Source organism: Python bivittatus, unplaced genomic scaffold (genome assembly GCF_059951505.1).
Source record: "Python bivittatus isolate LINGU-HERP-01145 unplaced genomic scaffold, Pbiv_v1 ctg000220_np1212, whole genome shotgun sequence".
In the NCBI taxonomy this organism is placed as follows: domain Eukaryota; kingdom Metazoa; phylum Chordata; class Lepidosauria; order Squamata; family Pythonidae; genus Python; species Python bivittatus.
The window spans coordinates 23,093,334-23,116,235 of record NW_028277048.1 but is presented as its reverse complement, the minus strand read 5'-3'; the positions used below and the strand labels follow the sequence as shown (position 1 = coordinate 23,116,235).

At 40.1% G+C, this 22,902-nt stretch overlaps 1 protein-coding gene across 1 annotated transcript in view; it reads right to left on the bottom strand.

Moving 5' to 3' along the window:
• Positions 1 to 22,902, bottom strand: part of ESYT1 (extended synaptotagmin 1) — a 70,315-nt gene that overhangs the window by 35,698 nt on the left and 11,715 nt on the right. The window contains exons 2-4 of the mRNA XM_007426086.4: positions 1,677 to 1,718; positions 1,452 to 1,586; positions 809 to 882 (exon numbers count right to left, since the gene is read on the bottom strand). Coding sequence (XP_007426148.2) covers positions 809 to 882; positions 1,452 to 1,586; positions 1,677 to 1,718 — 251 coding nt within the window. The remainder of the gene's footprint in view (positions 1 to 808; positions 883 to 1,451; positions 1,587 to 1,676; positions 1,719 to 22,902) is intronic.

Below are 22,902 nucleotides of genomic sequence, written 5' to 3'. Positions count from 1 at the left end.
AACAATTGTTGATAAGAAAGACAAAAAAGTCTGGATAGTGGACATTGCAATACCTGGAGACAGCAGAATAGAAGAGAAAGAACTGGAGAAAATCACAAAATATAAAGACCTGCAAATAGAAGTAGAATGACTATGGCAAAAGAAAGCAAAAATAGTACCAGTAGTAATAGGTGCCTTGGGTGCAATCCCAAAACATCTGGAGCGCCACTTGAACACCATCGGCATTGACAAAATCACCATCAGTCAATTGCAAAAGGCAGCTTTACTTGGTGCTAAAAGTATCATTGCAGGATATAAGTTGTTCCAACACCATCGAACAACATCTGCCTATCCCAGGTCCTTGGGAAGAACTCGATAGGCGGACAAAAATGCCAAATCCAGTCTACACATCTGGCTGACTGTGTGACCAACTGCGATAACAATTTATTAAACTTGTATGCCATCTGACTCTCAATGACGCTGGGCAGCTCACAGCAATCAAAGAAATTACAATAAAAGACAGAATCACAAGGCTCACTGCTCAGCCTTTGTCTGTAATGGAAGAAACAGAAATGGCCAGTAGGGTCTCACCCCAGAACAGTGAGTTAACCTTTCCCTCTGCAGTGCAGCTTATTTTTCTTTATCAGGACAAAACCTGCCCTTAAGGAGTGCATTCTTCCAGGAAAGAGAGTGGTGCATGCCCAACTGCCGAAATACAGTTTATCGTTGTGATTTGTCATTCATTCCATAAAAGACAATCATTTTTCTTACTTTCTACTCTGATAAACAAAGTTGACAGCTAGCAGCAAAACCAAGTCTTACAACTCACCTAATGTTTAAGTCCAGCAAGATTTGCTTCTTGTTCAAGCCTGTGTGAACTTTGACTCCAATGATTTTGAGGGGCTAGAAACAAAAGCAGCATTGTTTCTAAAGAAATAAACATATCTAGAGGCATTGGTCTTCACTCCCATTCCCCCAGCAATGCTTCATTATGTATGGAGGCAACCAATTCATTGATTTTGTATTGAACTCAAGGCTTTATTGATGTATCTCCTTTTCGAGTAACTCTTACTACTTTCTGAAGACTAGTTCCCCACCTGCCACTCAAAAGCTAAGTGTGGCCCATAGCCCCCCAAAGGCCCCTACCTCTGAAATACCTCTGCATCTTTAAATGCTCTTTTCATTATTTTTCAGATTTATATTCTATTTTATAAATTGTTGTTTTATGGTGTCTTATGAGTATGACTGTTATGGAAAGGTGAGATAGAATCTGCTGGTACAAACCAAAAAGTTTATTTTTAGCTGACAGATGCTGACATAACTTTAAAAGGATGCAGTGTGAGAGGTCCACGACTCTTGACAATGGGAAATAGACAAGCATGGGATAGTTTTAATGCCTGTTGCACTGACCTACTTCAAGTGAAGCTTTCCACCCAATATTTTGATTAATTATTCTGTTGACCACTAATTACCTTTTCTCCCATGTCAATCTTGGTGAAGGTGAAGGTCTGCAAGTGGGTGTTAGAAGCCCGTATACTTGGGGCAATATTTTCCACCAGGAGTTTCTCCATGTACTGACCAAAGAAGGGCCAAGCTTGGGCCAGAATCTATCACAGAGTAAAAAGCACAGTCATGTAAGTATTTTCACACAATCATGTCATGGCAGGAAAGGAACAACTGAGCTAATTGCCTCTCACCTTATTGAGCCATTCGGCTTTCTCAACGTCTGGAAAACTGACCTAGAAAGAAAAAGAAGTAGAGATTATAACACTCCTGCTATGGGCTCCTGACCACACTGGAAACCACAAACATGCATATTCAAAGGTGCTGCATCATGCCTTAAGATGTGTCAGCAAAAAACTTGGTAACTTTCATAAATGACTATGAAGAAGAGAGATTTAGGTAAGTGATGCAAGATGAACAAAACATTCCCAGCATTTTTTTAAAACAGCCTATCAGAATTTAGTATTAAATTGGCATGTCCCTTCTAACCTCCCCAACTGTGTGACAAGTTGAGCTATTTATTACTCCAGTCCTTGACATGTCATTCATCATTGTTCTAAACTGGAACCTGAAAGCTTGCAATTCTCAATGTGCTTATCTGGGAGAAGATTTCACTGATTTCAGTAGGACTTCCTTCTGAATAGATGCATCTACTGTTATGCTGTTAAAACTCTGCACCCACCATCATGCTCATAATCTTCCTAGTATACATAACCCAAACTGTATGAGGTGCAAAGGGCTGGCACTGCTCGGGTTAGAAGAACTCTTGCAAAGATGTGGGACCTTGAGACTCCCAAACAAAACAGCAGTTATCATTCAAAGATATAATCAAGTCTAAGATGAGTAACAAAATTCCAACAGGATCAAGAACATGAGGCTCAGTCCCTTGGAATGTAGAGTGTTGCTTAGTCATCAACCTTTGCTGCATCAGCTGTTTGGTGAAGCAATTTTCTTTCTGCACTGTGCTTTCAACTGCTTGCTGAGGTGGGGGGAAGGGGGAGAAGAGGAGGTGTTGCAAGAGATGTTTTGTAAAGGGGGCAATAACTGATGAGGAGAGAAGCAGCTGATCTTTTCCAACATTCTAGCATGCAAGCACCAAACACCCCCCTTCCTGTTCCATAGAAATCTTGTTGATGGTAGAATAAGCAGAATTTGCTGCTGCATGTACAACAGGACTCTTCCAACACTAGCCAAAAGCCTCAGTATGTGACATGTCTGCAAAAGAGAGAGTTAGGGGAGGAAGCTTTATAAGATACCATCTACCAAAATCAGAAATCCGTTGTTTGAGGTTAAGGGGGTCTCAGATTGGGAGTTTCAACCTCCACAGGGTGTTGTGAATAACTTGGCAGGGCAGGAGGGGGGGAGTTGCCATCTTTTTTTTTAAGTTGTCTCTAGCACAGTGTTTCTCAACCTTAGCAACTTTAAAATGTGTGGACTTCAACTCCCAGAACTCCCCAGCCAACATATTTTCTCTTGCTTCCTTTTCTTAGCAGAGGCATAAGCATTTTGTGAGTTGCCAACCATACAGTATGCTTTCAATTATCCATATTACAGAACATCGTTTTGAAATAATTTTTATATTTATTTTACAAAATGTGTAAATGTATCTGTTGAAATCTGTTCTTATGTCAAAAATCTTGATAGAGGTTTGATTAAAACTTAATGTATTTTGTGGCTTAGGTTTTTAACACAACTGAAATGGACACAAGTCACATTTCTGCAAAGTAGACAAACTGACCTACTGAATATCTGACAAACATTTATCAGATATTGATACTGACTACTGATATCTGGGTTCAACGTCCCTTGGAAATAGTTCTGGTTTTTTGGCAACTTGCCAACAGGACACAGAGTATAGTAATCAATCAGTAGTCTTTGGAATGTCTGTAGATGTATACATTTTAGTCAAGTTCATGAACCCATATGATGATAAACTGATAACTAGTAATGTCAGTAGTACCAAAGAGAAGGAATTTATTTATGTTTCTTCTGACAGTTATTTGGAAATAAACATCTTAACACCACCTCACCCTCAATTTTGGATCAATGAGCAAAAGAAATTGAGAAGTTTATGATCATATTGGTTCCATTTCCATCACAGCAAATCAGGTTTTATTACACTTGCTCCTATAAAGAACAAATACTGAAAAATATTAAATGCAGAATGACAAATGAGAGCGTCCATCTCAAAAACAAAAGCCAGATTTCAGGAGTTGTGCAAAAATAAGCTCAATCTTCCTATTTAAGAAAGTTGGTTTTAGATTTGATTGGAAGTTTTATTTTATTAAATCACAGTTTTATTTTACTTAATACATTACATGATGAGAGTAGAATATTCATTCCTTGTCTACTCCAGTGCAGTGAAATGGTTAGTTTTAAATTAATTGTGATATTGCATAGTTTCAGAACTCCTGTTGTAGGGAAAGGGTGAAACTCCATGAAACAATCTTATAGTAAATGCATGACTCTGCCTATGTGAATCTGGTCATTTACCATGGGCAATGAAAGCTCCTTTTAGATTCCCTCGACTTCTGTAGCGGGATCAGAGGCAAGACCAAGATGGTCGTTCTAGACAGGAAAAACAGAGTGAATGATTGCAAGTTATGCCTAAAGAGTGAAAAACCAAAGAATTTGTGCACCTTGGTGGGAAGTTTACTGAAGATGGGGAAAGGAATAGAGAAATGCTAATAGAAAGGCAATGGGTACGTTTGGTCTGTTGTAGGGAGTGTTTGTTGAAAAAGCAAAAATGTCTGTGCATACTTTGTCCCACTTTGTTATATCAAATGAAGGTTGAGTTTGTCAGGAGAAATGCAAAAGTAAGCTGAATCAATTTAGAAGAGGATGCTTAAATACAGGTGATAAACAAGACTGGGTCCAGAATGTACAGGTACTGAGTGAAAGTGAACCGAACAGAAAAGGGAGCAATCAGTACAAAAGAGGTATGTCGAGGCAGTTTGGTCACACAGAGAGAATGAATAAGGACTTAATTACAACACAAATATAAGGAAGGTTGAATGGAATGAGAGGAAGACGACCATGAAAATCATGATTGGATGGGGTTGATGAGATCCTGAAAAAGAGAGAAGTGAGAATTTTAAAGAACCCAAAGACAATGGATGAAAGGATGTATGAACAGGGTGGAAACAAGGATGGTTTGCAAGGATAGAAAGCTATGGAGTGATAGAGCAAATGGCACTGCTATAAACGGGACTTAATTATGTGTTTTCCTAACTCATGCCTTAATTTCTCTGGCTTACTACTTCTGACTCCTTTGCTGCACTTTGCCCAACAATGCAAAGGGAGTAACTTGGTGAATACCCATAACTTTTTGGGTAGTGATATCTACCAGCCACATTTTAGTAGCTCAATAATATTGCTTAGATTTCCCTACTTTTGACTGCATTGCCCATAATACTAGAATGTTAATAGTCTTTCAAGGCAACTTGTTTTTATTGCACCACCCCAATTCTGGATATCTTATTCATTTCCTTTTGCTTATATAGGCCTTTTATCAGCAAAATTTTTAAACCGAATTTGGCAATCATCTTGAACATCTGAAGAAAAGGCAGCAGAACAGCCTGCATACAGGATATGAACACTCACGTTAAGTCCTGCCATCATAAATCCCTAGCCTTGTTTTTTGTCTCTCTGCACTCATCCGCTCCCCACCCCACGTGAGCATTTTTTTAGGAATGCAAGTGGGGAAGACAGGGTAACCCTGATGATCCAAGAATCTGTAGTTTCAGGAACTGTGCAAGGTAAGTTGAGAATCTGGACTGCAATCTTACTCAGTTGCTCAAGAGTCGGTTCCACTGAAAGTGAACCTTCTGAGTAGAGAAGCACAGAATTGTGCTCTTCTTCCCTCCACAGCTCCTCCTTGCCCCAAAAATAAAGTATTAAAAGAGTGACAACTTCTAATTCACAGTGTTTCAAACTTAAGAGAACAATATGACCCACTTCCAAGCAGCTTGAATTGGGATGTTGTAACTAAAATGTCATAGGACAAGCTAAAAATGTCCCACCTTAAAAAACTTGAAAATAAATATATTTTGCTAAGGTTTGATTCTTAGAAAGAAGATATAAATGTGATGGTTCTGAGGAGACATAAAAATACAAGATTTGGAGCTGAATCAGTATCAGAAAGACTTGCACGTGTGTTTTGTATTTACCTATGGAGGGGAATTTTTCAGGTTTACCCCTTCTCTACAGCTAAGGTAGTGTGTATTTTATACATTTACATAAGCGCTAAGCAAGCACTACTTATGTCCTCCTTTCATAGTATCCAAACTAACTAACACCCCCCCAGGCCTTAAAAACCGGTTCTAAGAATTATCTTATACTACTGTATGAAGAAATGGTTAGGTAAGAAATGCTTAATTTAGTGAAATCTCAAAATGGTTGCAAAGAAGTCAACAGGAATTCCAGTCTTGGAGGGAATATATCATTAATAATAGCACAACATGCCTTCCCCATTCTTTTGCTATTTTTTATTGTTAGTTGATTTGGTTTTATGTCCTTTGCCCTTTCATTCCCTTCAAGTCAATCTAGTTGATTGTTTTAAATAATTATAGTAACTAGATCTTGGCATCAGATGAAATTCCTCAACACAGAATGTGGGCTTGGAATGAGCAGTAATGCTTTTGGCTCAGGAACCAAAGACGTTCGTCTAACGCTTGTTTCTGGAAAAGAAGATCAAGCAAATTAAGCTGTTTTCTCCACTTCTGAAGATTAAAAAAAAAGATATTTTGAGAAATGGTAAAACTGGAGGCTATTGTGTTCAGAATTAGTAAGGAGCAATGTGACAATATAGTTTTGTGGAAAATTATTCAATGTCCGTCAGATTTTCCGAATTCTTACCTTTCTTTGTGACTGATTGTTATCAGATTATGTGGGTCCTCCTGATACATAAAAACAGTCTTGAGTTAATAAATAACACAATATTTGGGGCTTGTCTCATCTATTTCATGAACAAAATCATCCAATATGAGATGTGCCAGTGTGAAAAAATAATCACCCTCTTACATTCAGTTAATTGGTTACACCACCTTTAGCTACAATTATTGCAATCAAAAGCTTCCTATCATTAGTAATCATTCTAGTACTCAGTAACATTTGGGGGTTTTCTAGCACGAATTGCTCATTTCTAATTTTGACACAACACTTCAGTGGGAGTTTGGACTTGACTTCACAATCCCAAGTCAAATTTGGTTTTTTTGGTTTTTTCACTTCCAAACTTCCTGATCTGTTTGGAATTGTTGTCTTGCTGCATGACCCATCTGAGCTTCAGCTTCAGTTGGCAGTCAGGAGACCTAATACTCCTGACACAAAACATTCCCAAATTCCCACTGCCACCTCTATGCTTGACAACACGGTGTTCTTACTTGTGGAATGCATTGCTTGGTTTCTGCAAGACTCCTGTCTAATGCAAGAAGTTCCACTTTTACTCATCTGCCTAGAACATTCCTCAGAAGCCTGGAAGGCCATCCAGAGACCTGTTGGCAAATTTGAGATAAGCACTGATGTTCTTAAAGAGCAATAGCTTCCTCCTTGCTATTTGTTCATGAATCCCATTTTTATCCAGGACGTTTCTGATGGCAGAGTAATGAGAACAGACTTAAGCCGGGGGGGGGGGAGGAGGGAGGGAGGGAGGGAGGGAGGGAGGGGATCTGAGTATCCATCGTTGTGTTCTGGGGTTCTTTGTAATTTCCTGGATGATATTGTGCTGCATAAATTACTTTTTCACACTGGCACACCATATACTAGATTACTTTATGAAATAAATGACAACCAAACTTTGGTGTCCTTTGTTCACTCAGATGTGCATTATATATCATTAGGATCCACATGAATATTTTTTTACAGAACTGTACAAGCCAGGACATTTATCCAGCAACAAATATGATACACGGGCATCAAGAAAATGCAGACTCCCAATATATTTATGTTCAGAGGAAATGGTTTTTTGTGTTTATTTTAAAAATGATTAAGGGTGCCTCAAGGAGAAGAAACATGATGAGCTGATATCAGCAGAGAGCTTGGCTGTAGGAAATGGCACTGGCAAGATGCAGGTTCCCTAAGGCAAGACTTCTATGCAGATGTCCATCATCTCCTCCCACTCATGCGTCAGCATTCCTCTGCTGCACCTGATTTCCGATAGCTGACTTAATGTGGTTAAAGTACCATGGTAACCAAAAGATCCAAGGATGTCTTAATACCAATCGGGGCAGGAACCACAAGTTCCTTACATCAGTCATAAATGACTGTCCTGCTTTAAATATATTGCTGAAATAAATACATCTTGGGGTAATCAGAAATAGATTTTTGAGCAGACCAGTTCCTTGGAACCTCTCCATATAAAGAGAGGATGGAAGATCGCCCACATGTGCTCAGGACAGTTGCTCCTTGCAAGGAGATTTCAGGACAATGGTTTTCCGTGGGTTTGAGCATGAGGAGATGATGGGATTAGCCATCTTGCTCACAACTGTGGCAGAGACTTTTAAAGGACACTAAATTTGCAAACCTCACTTTCTATCACTTTTGGAAATTGCTCATTAACTATTTCTAAGCTATTAGAGAACTTTGGAACAACAAGTTTGAAAACACCAGTCTGCCTCAATCTTGAACAAAAGAAAACATTAATCATAAGCTTAAGAATGTAAAGAATCTGAAATAAACAGCAAAAAGCTAAATAAGATTTTGATCTTATTAATTTATAAACAGACTAAGGGTCCAGATAAAATTGGAATATTGAAACTTTTACAATAAGATTTTGGAATTAATTATAAAGAACAAACACCTTCTTGTGGGAAATAGATCCTGTTTTGGTTTTTATAAGATATAACATAGATAATGAATTACATTTTTTCAAAAACTGGACACTAGAGGGGACTAAAGATTTTAGGTAAAGATATACAGGCCTGCAAGATGGTGCAAAATGTTCTGGCAATAAAAATATTGAAGGAGACTTTGAAGAATGGAATCAGAAAATAGTAGCTATAATATCAACATTGTCAGTAATGATGTCTACTTTTATGGATAGACTATGTCCAAAAGACGTTATTGAAGAGATGTCAGATGTAGAACAAATTTTATCTAACAAGATAGAGATGGTATTGAAAGTGGATTTACAACTGACAAGCCAAGAGAATGATTTAGAAAAGGATGTTTCACTGGATCTACATAAGAAATTGGCTGAGGTTTTAAAATTTAAAAGGGAAATACAAATGACAAACCAAGAGAGTGATCTGGATAATTTTTCCCTACTGGATTTACAAAAGAGGCTTGTTAAAGCCTTGAAGAACTCTGTGTGATGGGACAAAGAAGAAATGAAGAGGAATCAAATCCTACGACAATATTTGACTGAAATAAAGATTAGGACTGTTACAAATAAAAGGAAGGAATATAAGGTTGGTTTATCTGATCAAGGTTAAAATAAGATATGCTGTTACTTCTGGCTACACTTTATGGACTTTCTGCTGACACTAGGACTGAAAAGATGATGCTTTATGGATTTGTTTATAGATAAGAGATGAGATACGGGATGAAGAGATAAATGTTTGTAACCTCAGAGGGGGTGAAGTATCACTAAATTTGTCTATACTTGTGATGAAGGTTGGAAGTTACTTCTTTATAGATTTCTTTTCTCTTTCTTTATTATATTCATACTTTTCTCTTTCTTCTTTTCTTTCTTTTTCCTTACACTGTTTACTCCTCTCTGTTGTTTTTTCTTTTAGTTTAGTTTGTATTAGATTTTAATATTATAATCAAAATTCTTAATAATTATTATATATATACATACACACACACATACAGTCAGGTCCAGAAATATTGGGACATCAACACAATTCTAACATCTTTGGCTCTATACACCACCACAACGGATTTGGAATGAAACAAACACAATGTGCCTTAACTGCAGACTGTCAGCTTTAATTTGAGGGTATGTACATCCAACTCAGGTGAACGGTGTAGGAATTACAACAGTTTGCATATGTGCCTCCCACTTGTTAAGGGACCAAAAGTAATGGGACAATTGGCTTCTCAGCTGTTCCATGGCCAGGTGTGTGATATCCCCTCAGTACCCCAATTACAATGTGCAGATAAAAGGCCCAGAGTTCATTTCAAGTGTGCTATTTGCATTTGGAATCTGTTGCTGTCAACTCTCAAGATGAGATCCAAAGAGCTGTCACTATCAGTGAAGCAAGCCATCATTAGGCTGAAGAAACAAAACAAACCCATCAGAGAGATAGGAAGAACATTAGGCGTGGCCAAAACAACTGTTTGGAACATTCTCAAAAAGAAGGAACACACCGGTGAGCTCAGCAACACCAAAAGACCCGGGAGACAACGGAAAACAACTGTGGTGGATGACCGAAGAATTCGTTCCCTGGTGAAGAAACACCCTTCACAACAGTTGGCCAGATCAAGAACACTCTCCAGGAGGTAGATGTATGTGTGTCAAAGTCAACAATCAAAAGAAGACTTCACCAGAGTGAATACAGAGGGTTCACCACAAGATGTAAACCATTGGTGAGCCTCAAAAACAGGAAGGCCAGATTAGAGTTTGCCAAAAGACATCTAAAAAAGCCTTCACAGTTCTGGAACAACATCCTATGGACAGATGAGACCAAGATCAACTTGTACCAGAGTGATGGGAAGAGAAGAGTATGGAGAAGGAAAGGAACTGCTCATGATCCTAAGCATACCACCTCATCAGTGAAGCATGGTGGTGGTAGTGTCATGATGTGGGCATGTATGGCTGCCAATGGAACTGGTTCTCTTGTATTTATTGATGATGTGACTGCTGACAAAAGCAGCAGGATGAATTCTGCAGTGTTTCGGGCAATATTATCTGCTCACATTCAGCCAAATGCTGCAGAACTCATTGGACGGCGCTTCACAGTACAGATGGACAATGACCCAAAGCATACTGCAAAAGCAACCAAAGAGTGTTTGAAGGGACAGAAGTGGAATGTTATGCAATGGCCAAGTCAATCACCTGACCTGAATCCCATTGAGCATGCATTTCACTTGCTGAAGACAAAACTGAAGGGAAAATGCCCCAAGAACAAGCAGGAACTGAAGACAGTTGCAGTAGAGGCCTGGTAGAGCATCACCAGGGATGAAACCCAGCGTCTGGTGATGTCTATGCGTTCCAGACTTCAGGCTGTGATTGACTGCAACGGATTTGCAACCAAGTATTAAAAAGGGGAAGTTTGATGTATGATTATTATTCTGCCCCATTACTTTTGGTCCCTTAACAAGTGGGAGGCACATATGCAAACTGTTGTAATTCCTACACCGTTCACCTGAGTTGGATGTACATACCCTCAAATTAAAGCTGACAGTCTGCAGTTAATGCACATTGTGTTTGTTTCATTCCAAATCCATTGTGGTGGTGTATAGAGCCAAAGATGTTAGAATTGCGTTGATGTCCCAATATTTCTGGACCTGACTGTATATATTTGTATGGAAGAATGACAATGCCAAGAAGCTAGACTGGAAGCAGGCACAAGCAAGCACCCAACAACGCAAATACTCCTCTAAGGGGCTTGACTGCAGAAAAGCTCATGAAAACATTAAGAAACAATTCTCCCAAGTGGTATGGCTTTTTCTCCCACTCACATATGCCGTGTGAATGGAAGCCACTCTCTTTTGCACAGAACGGATGGTTTTCATCTGTCTCTTGATTTAGTAGCAGGCTGGCCTGATTTCCGACTCTTTGCTTCGGACCTTGTGAGAACTGGTTCTCCCATGTGAATTCCATTCAGTTCTATTCCTCAAAATAAATTCCTTATTGTTATGTTATTGGTATAAGGGGCCATCTGATGGATTTCAGATGATGCAGTAGTAGTAGCAGCAGTAATTAAAATAACAGTAGTAGTAATAGTGGTTCCCTGAAAGTCTGAAGTCTGCCTCCTACCTTCCCACAAGAAGAGAAATCTTTGCCTCGTGAACCACGCACAATTAACCAAGAGTTCAAGGAAACGGAAGAATTATAAAGTGAAGCACCATGGAAACAACTGGGCTGGGTTGCCTATTCCCTTACTTTGAAGTGAACTCTTTGAAACCCTTTGAAATCTTTGAAATCCCATAGTCACTTATGCTCTGTGCCGCTGGCACCACAGAGTGTGGTCATGGGAGTGAGGGCTCACGTCTCAAAGATTCACACAGCTGATATATAACCAATATTGACATTTTATCCTGGCCCAGCAGCTCTGAGCTACTAATCCATTAGACAGTTTTAAAAAAAAGTTCAAGTTTTGCACAGAGAATGCTGGCAAGAACTCTAAAGCAACATTGCCTTCTGAGGACAGCTGGCACCTCTTGCCGGAGGGAGAAAACATAAACTCCTACCAAGCGTTGGTCTTCTGATCACAGCTAGTGCTCTCCTAATAGGCCAGGACTACAACTCCCAGAATCCCATGGCAATGTGAATCCCCAGGCAAGTCCCAATACTTCTGGAGAGCACTGGTTTGGGCAAGGCTGAAGTTACCAGGGGACAAGAATGGAGTATTATATCTAATCACACGATCTGAAAACCAGCTTTCAATTCTAGCTTATGACACACCTCCTGGTTCTGAGATAAGAAAACGTTTCTGCCTTAGTAACTTGTGATTAATGTAATTTCTGTTGCCAGTGGGAGAAGCTAAGCTGAAGCAATAGAGGAGTAGGTATTATTAGCAGACTTCATGTGAACAGTAAGGCAAGATTCAGAAGAGTTTTGGCTCAGTGTAGTGTGAAAAGGACTTCAGAAGCAATACCAATTAGCAACTGAGAAATTAAGAATTTATGAGTCATTGTATTAATCTCCTTACTGTAAATATCACTCACCATAACCCTTAAGTGGCTTTTTGACTGTGGAGTATTAAAACTCCTCTTACTCTTTAAGGAAAAAAAAGTCAGAGGCATGCATTTTCTTTTGAATCACTACATGAGACATTATTGCTCATACTTTGCAAAGATCTTAGATTCATCACTTCCCAACTCCTCTTGAAAACAGATTGTCCATACTAGGACTACATGAAATCTCTCAATCTAAAATATAGCCAATCACTCGATTCTTGGAGATTCAGTTTATCAGAAGAATGAGTCCTAGCAATGATAGAAGTTGACAGTGCTATCTTCTCCTTGACTGGTTTGTAGGCCACAGTAAATCATAGCTTATCAGAACCTGTACAAGTAAAATAGAAGTCCTATAATTCTTGAGTACACACATTTTCCTGTCCTTACTGCAAAGCTAGCAAGATTACATTCAGTAACGCTTTCTGAACATGGTAGTAAAGCCCAAACCCCCATCGGTTGAATTCAAACATATGAAATCATGATTAAATTTATTTTTATTCGTGTTAAATTTAATTTTTAAATTTAATTTAAATTTAATTCATGTATACATTTAATTTTGTTCATGTTAAAGAACAAATCTTATCTATACAAGAGAAAGAAAAGTTGTGGGGATGCCCTGTTGCACATGTGATAACAAGAACATGTCTCCCTGCGAAGATGCGGATTCGAAGTTTGCAAACATCTCAGCCTGTCTGCTAAGAAAGACCAGCAAAAATGCTGCAGTATTGTGAATGCAAACTGGCTGTTCACAACAGTCATATTTACAAACCACAACGTCTAGGTTCATAATACACTAAAAGGATGCTAAGTAAATGATATGATGGCACGATGCGTTGTGTGAACTGGGCCACTGGTTCTTGCTTGCTCGCGCATCACCATCGTCTGACATGTGGTTTGATCCAGAAAAAAGAGAAGACAACAGTACTGTTTTAGAGAAATAATCCTTTTTGCCTACTGGAATAGCGGCATTTCTCCATCACGAAGAAAACACTCTTCCAAATACAGCCATTTCCAGACAAACCGTTCCGATATGTATAAAAGCTTTTTGAAGTTAGGTTGCTCCCTATAATGTTATGAGAGGAGAGCCAGGGCAGACGTAGTCGAGAGGCTCTCTCCTTCTCAGACAAAGGCTCTACGTTCTGCTGAAGCCTCAGATGGCCCACAGTACAAGCAGCAACGCCAAGCATAAGCCTGCAGGCATCAGGCTGGGTGTGTGCCCAGCCCTGAATGCAAAAGGGAGAGAGTTTTTTCAGTTGCCATCCATGGGACTGCAGTCATCCCTTTCTGGCCGTTTAACAATAGCAATAACCATAACAGCTTGATGGAAGGAAACTGCAGAAAGCTGCCTAGATGCGAGAGGAACCAGTTCTCTATCTCTGTAAGGGAAAGGCTCTTTCTCAGCGGCTGTTTGCTTTCTCTGTTACAAGGGAAAAATGAAGAGGAGTGGAAAGCAATCAAGGGCAGAAAATTTGTTTACGTCGTTGCAAAACAGCTCGTGAATAGTCACAAGCACTTCATACAACCACAGTTCTCTAAAATAGCTGCACCATTTAGACCTTTACTTTTTTTTTTTTAAGTGTGCGCTTTCTGGATGTTTTATTCAGCCAGTGTTCTGTATCCAACTTACCCTACATCCTCACCTCTCATTATCCTAAAGACTTGCTTTCTACTGGGCTGGAAATGAGGCAAATGAAAAGGAGATTATTTGCTGCTGTAATTTCAAATTATACCAGATTTGCAACACAGGCATATCCGACTTTCCAACATAGCTGAGGAAGTTCAAAATCTCTAAGAGGAGAAGACACCAAATATTAATAGTATGACTTGCAAAGGTTTATGAAAGAAGCATTTGAATGCGATCAAGAGGGGAAAAAAACCCAGAGGGTCAGGTTCTCTCCTTGAAGACTGTAGAACATTTATTTTCAGGAGCTGCATGAATATAAAGTGGGAAAGGGAGATAAATCACTTTAGACTGAAAGGGCTGGAAAACAATTAAAGAAATTGCCCTGGATGCTGCTGCAATGTCCTTTGCTAAAAGACTGAAGTCTTAATTCATCAAGGAACTTTCCTGTGCAAACTCCACCTACGTAACTACTTTTGAACAAGCTGCAGCCATTTCAAAAATAATGCAGGAGGGTTTTGCAGAATTTCAATCTGGCATTTTAAATATTAATGTTAGGTCTCAGATTATAAACACAGGACATTGTTATCAACTGCTGGGTAAAGCGATACACCTATGGACTCTCCAGGAGATTTCCTGTTCTCCATCTCCAGCATCAGTAAAGGCAAGGTTATCTGTTTATCAGAGAATATTTGAATTTGGAAGCCAAATGATAAAATAAAATTCCACGCATCACTCATGGGAATACTACTGCCTCCGTAACGGTCTGATTTGAAACTACTATATGATTTGTGAGATTTTTCATCACACAGCTCTGCTGCAGCAAGTGCAGGATGGCCCTAGAAATCAACCTTAGAATAATTTTCTTTGACCTTCTTTCCCCGGATCCCATACTTATAATCCTGGACTGTAACTATGGTTCTTGTCCTCACGACTGTTTACTTTTGAGTTTGGAGAATGTAATATATTTTTTGTTTTGAAGGGTGGAGGTGTATAAATTAAAACTCCTACGGACTTAATTAAACCTGGGCTTAAAACTCTGCAGATATTTCTCTAGGTTTTCCAGAATTCAGTGACTTGAAAGTTCATTTCCAGCCCCTGCAAATATTAGAAGCTTTTGATTTACTTCGAATTCAGCATGCAAATACCAGCAGGTTCATGACCTCTGGCTGGAATTCACAGTTCCACGGAAAAACAGATTGTAATTTGGTGGATAACTGTGGTTATCCCTCTATATGAATCTGTCCTTGAAGACAATTTGCAAAGTATAGCGTGTGCCGAAGACAGTTGCCCACTTGCTAAAGGGTAAGAACCATTACAGTAGAGCCGTGTTACACCTTTATTATGGAAGCTGCATTGGCTATTCCAGGTACAAGTCAAAGCACTGGCTACCACATATACAACCCTATACAGCTTGGGTTCTGGGGCCACTGGAGACACTCAACTCCATACACAATCAGCTCATTCCATTAGAACCAGCAGAGAAGGCATGGGGGGGGGGAGCAGAGATCAGCCTTCTGTGATGGCCCCCACCCTCTGGAATACTCCATCTTCTGATGTTGGGACAACTCTCAGAAGGACAGCTAAAACATTGCTTTTTTGCAGTCTTCAGGGATTATGTTTTGTCCAAATTATGGGTGTACTATCTGATGAGTTTTTATGAGAGTTAAATTGTTACCTTTTTTGATATTGGTACTTGATTTGTTCAATAATCATTGGCTGTTATTCTCCTATGATTGTTTTATTATACTAGTTCTAAGCTGCTTGGAGTCCATGACGGGGTGCATGGATTTTGTTCACTGATTGATTGATGCCAAGGAGGAGAGCTTGCAGCTTTTCAGATGTTGCTGAACCACAACTCCCAGCCCCTTCCCCACTGGGGCTGCAGCTGAGCCATAAGTTGAGGCCTACATATTTCCCACCTCTGAGCCAGAAAGTAACACAGTTCCACCCCAAGTGTAGATTTCCTTATGATTGTGGTGGGTGTTTCCTCAGAAGTAGTTCTCTGCTCAGCTGTATACCTCATGGATTTTTCCTGCGGTCATAGAGAAATGGGCACCTCCTACCCCCCCTCTTTTTTTCCACTTGGTGTTTGACCTCCATTTCAAGGAAATGGGCACCTCCTACCCCCCCTCTTTTTTTCCACTTGGTGTTTGACCCCCATTTAACAGGGAAAGGGAGAAGGTGATATTAACTGTGGGCCTGTGATGCTGGCTACTTGAAGTCCTTACTTTGCACAGAAGGCAGAGGGCACTGCTTTTCTGTTGCATGAAAAGGAATCGTGCTGCCAATAAGCATGACCTGGGGACAACTTGCAATCACATCCAATAATTTGGCTCTTAATATCAATAAGACCAAGGAGCTTATAGTGGACTATAGAAGGAATAGATTAGATGTCCAGCCCCTGGTTATCAATGGAGACCGAGTGGAGCGGGTGGCCAGTTTTAAGTTTCTGGGTGTTATTATAAAGGAGGACTTGACCTGGAGCGCTCATATTGCAGCCTTGGTCAAGAGGGCCCAGCAGAGGTTATACTACCTGAGACTTCTCAGGAAGCAACAACTGAATGAAAAACTGCTGGTGACCTTCTGCCGCTGTACCACTGAGAGCATTTTAACCTACTGCACCTGTGGATGGTTTGCTAACTGCACAGTGGCAGATAGGAAAGCGCTCCAGAGGGTTACCGCCACTGCCCAGAGGATCATTGGTTGCCCTCTCCCCTCTTTGGAAGAACTTTATAGTTCCCGCTGCCTTAAGAAGGCTCAAAACATCCTTAAGGACCCATCCCACCTGGGACATTCTTTTTTTGAACTATTACCATCTGGCAGACGGTACAGGATAATGAAAACAAGGACAAATAGGCTGAAGAATAGCTTTTATCTTAGAGCTGTAACTATACTGAACTCTACCGTATAGTGCACTATTAATGCAGCATCAGGGGTTGTGCAATATGTAATGTGAAGGTTGTGTGTTATGTGTGTTATGTGTTTTATGTGTTCTATGGTTTTTATATTTTTAAAGCTGCACTGGGGTGGCATTTAATTTCGTTGTACGAGAAGTTCGATGACAATAAAGATTACTTTGACTTTGACTACTTTGACATCCACAAACCCACCGATGAAGATCAAGAGGAAGCAGCAGCACCCACAGAAGTAGATTGATTCATCAAGCTGATAATGGGGGTGTTTGCACACGTGTGTTCCCTTAGCAGATTCTGCAGTTTAATGGCTTTGCCATCTTCAAGGTGAAACTTCCTGAAAGAGATTCTAGTCACTTCTCTGCGTTCTTTGTGGCTACAGTTGTAGATAGATCATTTCATCTGAAAATGTGTTCTGCACTGCCCGCTGAGCTGAATTCAACCTCTACTTTAATAATAATAATAATAATAATAATAATAATAATAATAATAATATAATGCTTATATCCTGCAACAATACCTTTAACACCATCAAACAACAACATCTGCCTATCCTAGGTCCTTGGGAAAGACTTGCTAGGTGGATAAAAATGCCAAATCCAGTCTAAACATCTGGCTGACTGTGCAACCAACCACAATATAATGCCATATTTCCACTATTTTGAGACGTGAATTATATTTTTATAATTAAAATCAAGCGAGGGAGCTACCACCCTCCTAAGCTCTGTCACAGGATAATACTATTTCCAGAATTTAATATAAAACCCAGATCTGAGAGAAGCCAAGGGCAAAATGAAAGGCGGGGCACCCCACTTCCTCAGCCTTGTTTGCTGTTCTTCCAGAGCTGATCTATCTTACTAACTCGAGGAATAGGGCTACCCAAGCAGGGCTATTTCTTTTCCTTCCTTTGCCATTAGTCACATTCTTAGATGCAATTTTAAACTGAGAACAAGCAAGGAGAAGGGTCAAGGAACCCTGGCAAATTGTCAGCAATAAACTCCTTCCAAAATTCTAGTCCTTTATGATGCTTAAGGGTGCCAATTTCTAATGTTAGCCTTGTTCATAAGTTTGTGTAACCCTTAAAAAAAAAAAATTACAATAGAACCCATTTGTCTGGCTGCTTCCCATTCCAACTTCTTTCCGCCTGCGCGCGCACCCCCCCCCGCCAGTTCTTAGAGATTCTATGTGAATTATATATATATATATATATTTTATTATCTTCCCTCTAGGAATTGAGCTTGGTCCACTTGATTCCCCATACCTCCGTTTAACTTCGCAACAAACTTGTGAAGTACATCAGGCTGAGACATGCACAGCTTAGACCAAAATGATCCACAGGACCGCCAGTTCCCTGCTCTCTTAGCTCCTCCATGAGACATCTTCTGCATTCCCTGCTACGTATATCTCACCTCAACTGCAACATCTGTTTTTTCAGGGTTGGGGTGGGGTGAGAGGCTATACTATGGAAAAAATTGCTGTTGGAGTTAGACAGGCCCCTTCCTTATTAAAGTTTAGGAAGGGGCTTAAACCCAGGTGTTCTGTATGACTTTTAGCATTTCATGTTAGCTTTTCAGAAAGGCTTTTAGAATTTTATATATGGAATATAGGTACTTTTCTAAGCCGCTGAGAGCCATTAGAATGGGTGGCACATACATTTACAAATAAAGTAAACAGAAATAGCAAGTAGTCCTAAAACCATCCTGATCCCTTCACTAAGTGGCAGATCTGAGCTTCACTCCCCATCCAATGCTCCAACCATAACACCATAGTGCAGCCGTAGGCAACCTTGTTGTCATCAAGGGTCATGCTTAATGTTTTCAAGGAGGGCAAGGGTTGTAACGTGAGAGCCAGTGTGGTCAGGTGGTGACAGTTTGGGCCTGACCCTGGAGACACCCAGGTACTAGTCCACCCACAGCCACAAAAGCTTATTGGGTGATGGCTGGTGTGGGTCTTCCGGGCTGTGTGGCCATGTTCTGGAAGTTTTGTTTCCTAACGTTTCGCCAGCATCTGTGACCGGCATCTTCAGAGGGCAGGAGCAGTTCTCTCTGTGCCCAGAGCTGCTCCTGTCTATGCTCCTGCCTCTGAAGATGCCAGTCACAGGTGCTGGCGAAACGTTAGGAAACAAAACTTCTAGAACACGGCCACACAGCCCAGAAGACCCACACCAGCCATTGTATTCCAGCCGTGAAAGCCTTCGACAATACTTATTGGGTGACTTTGGGCCTGTTAGGCTCTCCCAACCCAACCTACCTCACAGGGTTGTTGAGTGAGGAAAAACAGGAAGATGCACACCACCTTGAGCTCCTGAATAGGCAGCAGGATAGAAATCTAATCCCAGCTGAAAATTGCAGGAAATTGTGTCTCAGATTCCCAGCAGTCATGATCAGAGAGCGTCCCAAGGGCTTTGTGTGGCCTGGGCACTGCAGGTTGCCTCTTCTTGCCTTAGAGGCTGTGTCAGAGTCATTCAAGTAGAAACGGGTTACTACAGAGACCAGCAAAATAAAATGAGCAGCTGAGGTGGGGGGTTCAGTCATTTCAGAGAACCCAGTGCATTAACATATGTTCTAATTAAACCAGAGGCTAAGGCTAAAAGCACCCGGAGAAAAAAAGGAGGGGAGAAGGGCCATCTGTTTCTGAGAAAGGAAATGAACTGTTCCTCAACTGCCATGAAAATAAACAGAAGAAGGACAAGGTGGTGCACAGATCCATAAATACTATTTTAAGCCATGCCAGGGTGGGAGCACAGAAAGAAGCCATTCTTTGGTTATGATGGGCTTAAGCTGGAAGTAACATCTGCATTTGGATGACACATTGAATGGTAAACAAAACATGGAAGTGGTTGAATAATTATGCCACTAAAGGTGGGGGGGGGGAAACATACTGCACTAACCCAGCCTTGTGGTTAATTGTTTCATGAAAACACACCCAAAATACAACCCATACAAATGTGTGAGCGTAGCAGAAATTTGGGAGGAAGTTATTTTACAGGCAAGCTTGCTCATGACCGATCTTCATACAGAGGACCCCAACAAGTCTCCCATAATCTCACAATTTCTTAGGATATTGTTTGAAAAAAATAATGTCAGTATCACTGCATACACCAAACCCAGCAGAAGGTGTATCAAAGGATTGCACTAACGGTTCAACTGTAGCACATTTGGGGGTCTTGTTCTCAGCAGGTCTAAGATGGTATGAATGCTAGCAGAAAGAAAATCTGGCTATTAGTCTTTTTCTCAAAAATAATTTGATTTAACCATTGTAGCGCTTCTTGGACAGTTCAATGACCACTGACTATGCGGTCATAGAATGAGAGAACCCAGTAGGTAGTTTTAAAAAAAGGATTTACAACTATTTGTTCCATCGTTTCCCAGTAACAGCCTCAATGTATCAACTTCTTTCCCACTTCTCCCCTTCCAAAATCATTTACAAACACTAGTAATGCATTAAAACCCATGGGTATTTTCACTAATTCCCCATTTGGCTTCCTATGTTTTCTCAGTGTTGTTTTCAGGGAGAGGGCACCAAATTTAGGAGATGCACAAGGGCTGAAGAAGGGAGAAAGAAAAGGCATAAGTTGTCTCTCCTTTTTTATTCTTGGAGATCTGCAGGATCTGATGAGAAGCCCTTTCAAGAACCGAAAGTGCTGTTGGATGCAATCCAAAATAATTAACTTATCTGCCAGGAGATTAACACAATCAGATGTAAATATTTGGAATTTCAGTGCTTATTGCAGGCAATGAAGACAAGTTACAAAGACTGGATTGTGTTTTTGATTCTGTCCCATGGTCAAGTCTTAAGCAGGTAAAGAGCCCCAAACCAAGTACTGCTCAGGGCCACTTCCAACCCTGCCAAGCTTGAACTGGCAGTACCTCACAGAAGTATTTGCCCTCCTAAATGAAGAAAATGAGATGAACGTACAGGTAGCTTTAGACCAGTGTTGTCCAAACTTGGCCACTTTAGGATGAGTGGACTTCAACTCCTAGAATTCCACTCTGTTCTATATATCTGTTGACTACTAAAAATATCATGAATTTACTAGAAGCAGATGTTTAACTGCTTTTACTAAGTGGGAAAAGCTGTTTTATGTTGCTTTACTTGCAAAGCAACCTAACTATATTATATTAAGCACCAGATGGAGGACATAGATGGACCTGCTGACAAACTAAAATCAATGACATGCAACCAGCTGTTTTGCTCACCAGGCCACTGTACACTTCCTCCAATTCAAGAAAGTTAGATGCATTGACCAACCCATTGCTGAGAGAAGTCAGTAAAGGTTTATTTGACATTCTAAGTACAGAGGGCAAGGAGAACGATCAAGAAGGGTCACAGGTCCATGGGGTTTTTCAAAGACCAAGAAATGCAAATTACTGATTAAAAATACTTTAAATTTAAACCTAAAAATAGATTGCAACTATGTTGCTTTTCCAGGTATAAAATGATATCTGAATTAAATCCAGTTGTTTATATCTATATCTATATATCTATATCTACATGAAGTGTTCTGGATGCTCTAAACTCTTTGCAGGCATGTACTGGTGCCCCAAACATTTTACTTTTCATTTACTGATTTACTGGTGATTGGAATTCATGTTTAAAATAAAACAAAGCAAAGAATTTGTATATGATATAACAGAGCCTCTATCTTTGGGCATACAGGTTTTATGAATTTCTAGACCAATGATCTCTTTTGATTGTTCCTCTTCTGCTGTCTCCCTGCTCATGCACACACAAACAGATGTTACCATAAAATATAAGCCATAAGAGTTAAAATCCACATGTTGGATTTCAGATTCTTTAAATTCTTAAGCTTATGATTAAAATTTTCTTTTGTTGAAGGCAGAGTCACCCGGCGTTGACGAACTTGTCATTCTGAAGATCTCTAACAGTTTAGAATTAGTTAATAAGCAATTTCCGAAAGTGTTTGGAAAGTGAGTTTGCGAACTTAAAAGTCTCTGCCACATTGGTGAGCAAGATGGCTAATCCTCCCATTTCTCAGCACTCAAACCCACAGAAAACTGCTGTCCTGCAGTCTCCTTGCAAGGAGCGACCGTCCGGAGCATGTGTGGGTGATCTCCCATCCTCTCTTTATCCAGAGAGATACCATTCTACTCACCGGTTCCTTGGTTTTTCCTGCGGTTGTTGGCTCTGCTTTTGCAAAGCCATCTTCAGTTCACCATACCACCCCAGAAGTCCAAGTCCAATTGTTTTCAAGTGGATATTTACAGAATCAGCTGAAGGAAAGTTAATCATCTAAATCTCAATTCAATCAATGGGGCATTAATTATGACTAGCTTAGGCTGCATTAATTCAAACTAAAGAGTAATCATGTGTCCTAGTTTAATAATGTTTTCAGTAAAAAAGAAAGAAAAGAACTAGTACTGCTGCTTTGGGTATCTTCTCTGGTTAGCATCTTCCACCTGTGTTTTGCTAACCAGATGCCCCAGCCAGGACAGCTTTCTTGGTTTGCAGATGCACCACGCCCTGAGGTCACTAGATTGGAGAATGCTATTTTGGTCACTGTACTGTTTTGTTTTACTGTGTTCTTTTTCCCTGAAATCTACTTTAGTTATTATTTCAACAGGAAAACCAGCTACCAAAACCAGCTAGCACTAAATAAAGGAAACTAAAATTACACGAATAAGGCATCCTTCCTCTAGATTCAGGTCATAATTCTGAATTCATGACCTGCTATTAAATACATTGAGCAAAACCATCTTTTGAGTTGTAATGACCAGATTATGAACATGGTGATTCTTGAGGTCAAGAATAAAGGATATGACACAATCATATACTTGTATTACTGATGAAAATTTGACTGTATTATTCTGCTAAACAAACCACAGGACATGGTCCAGTTTGAGAAGGAAGACTAATCTCTTGAATACCCTATTAAGTGGTCTTTTTCAGGCGTCAGTGGAAAAAGAAATTGCATGACTTTTTCATTTTCACCCTTCCCCACTTCTGGTTTTTGAAAGAGCTAAGACTGCAGAGCAAAAGGGATGTGGACTCCGGGGCCAGAGAACCTCCCCCCCCCCC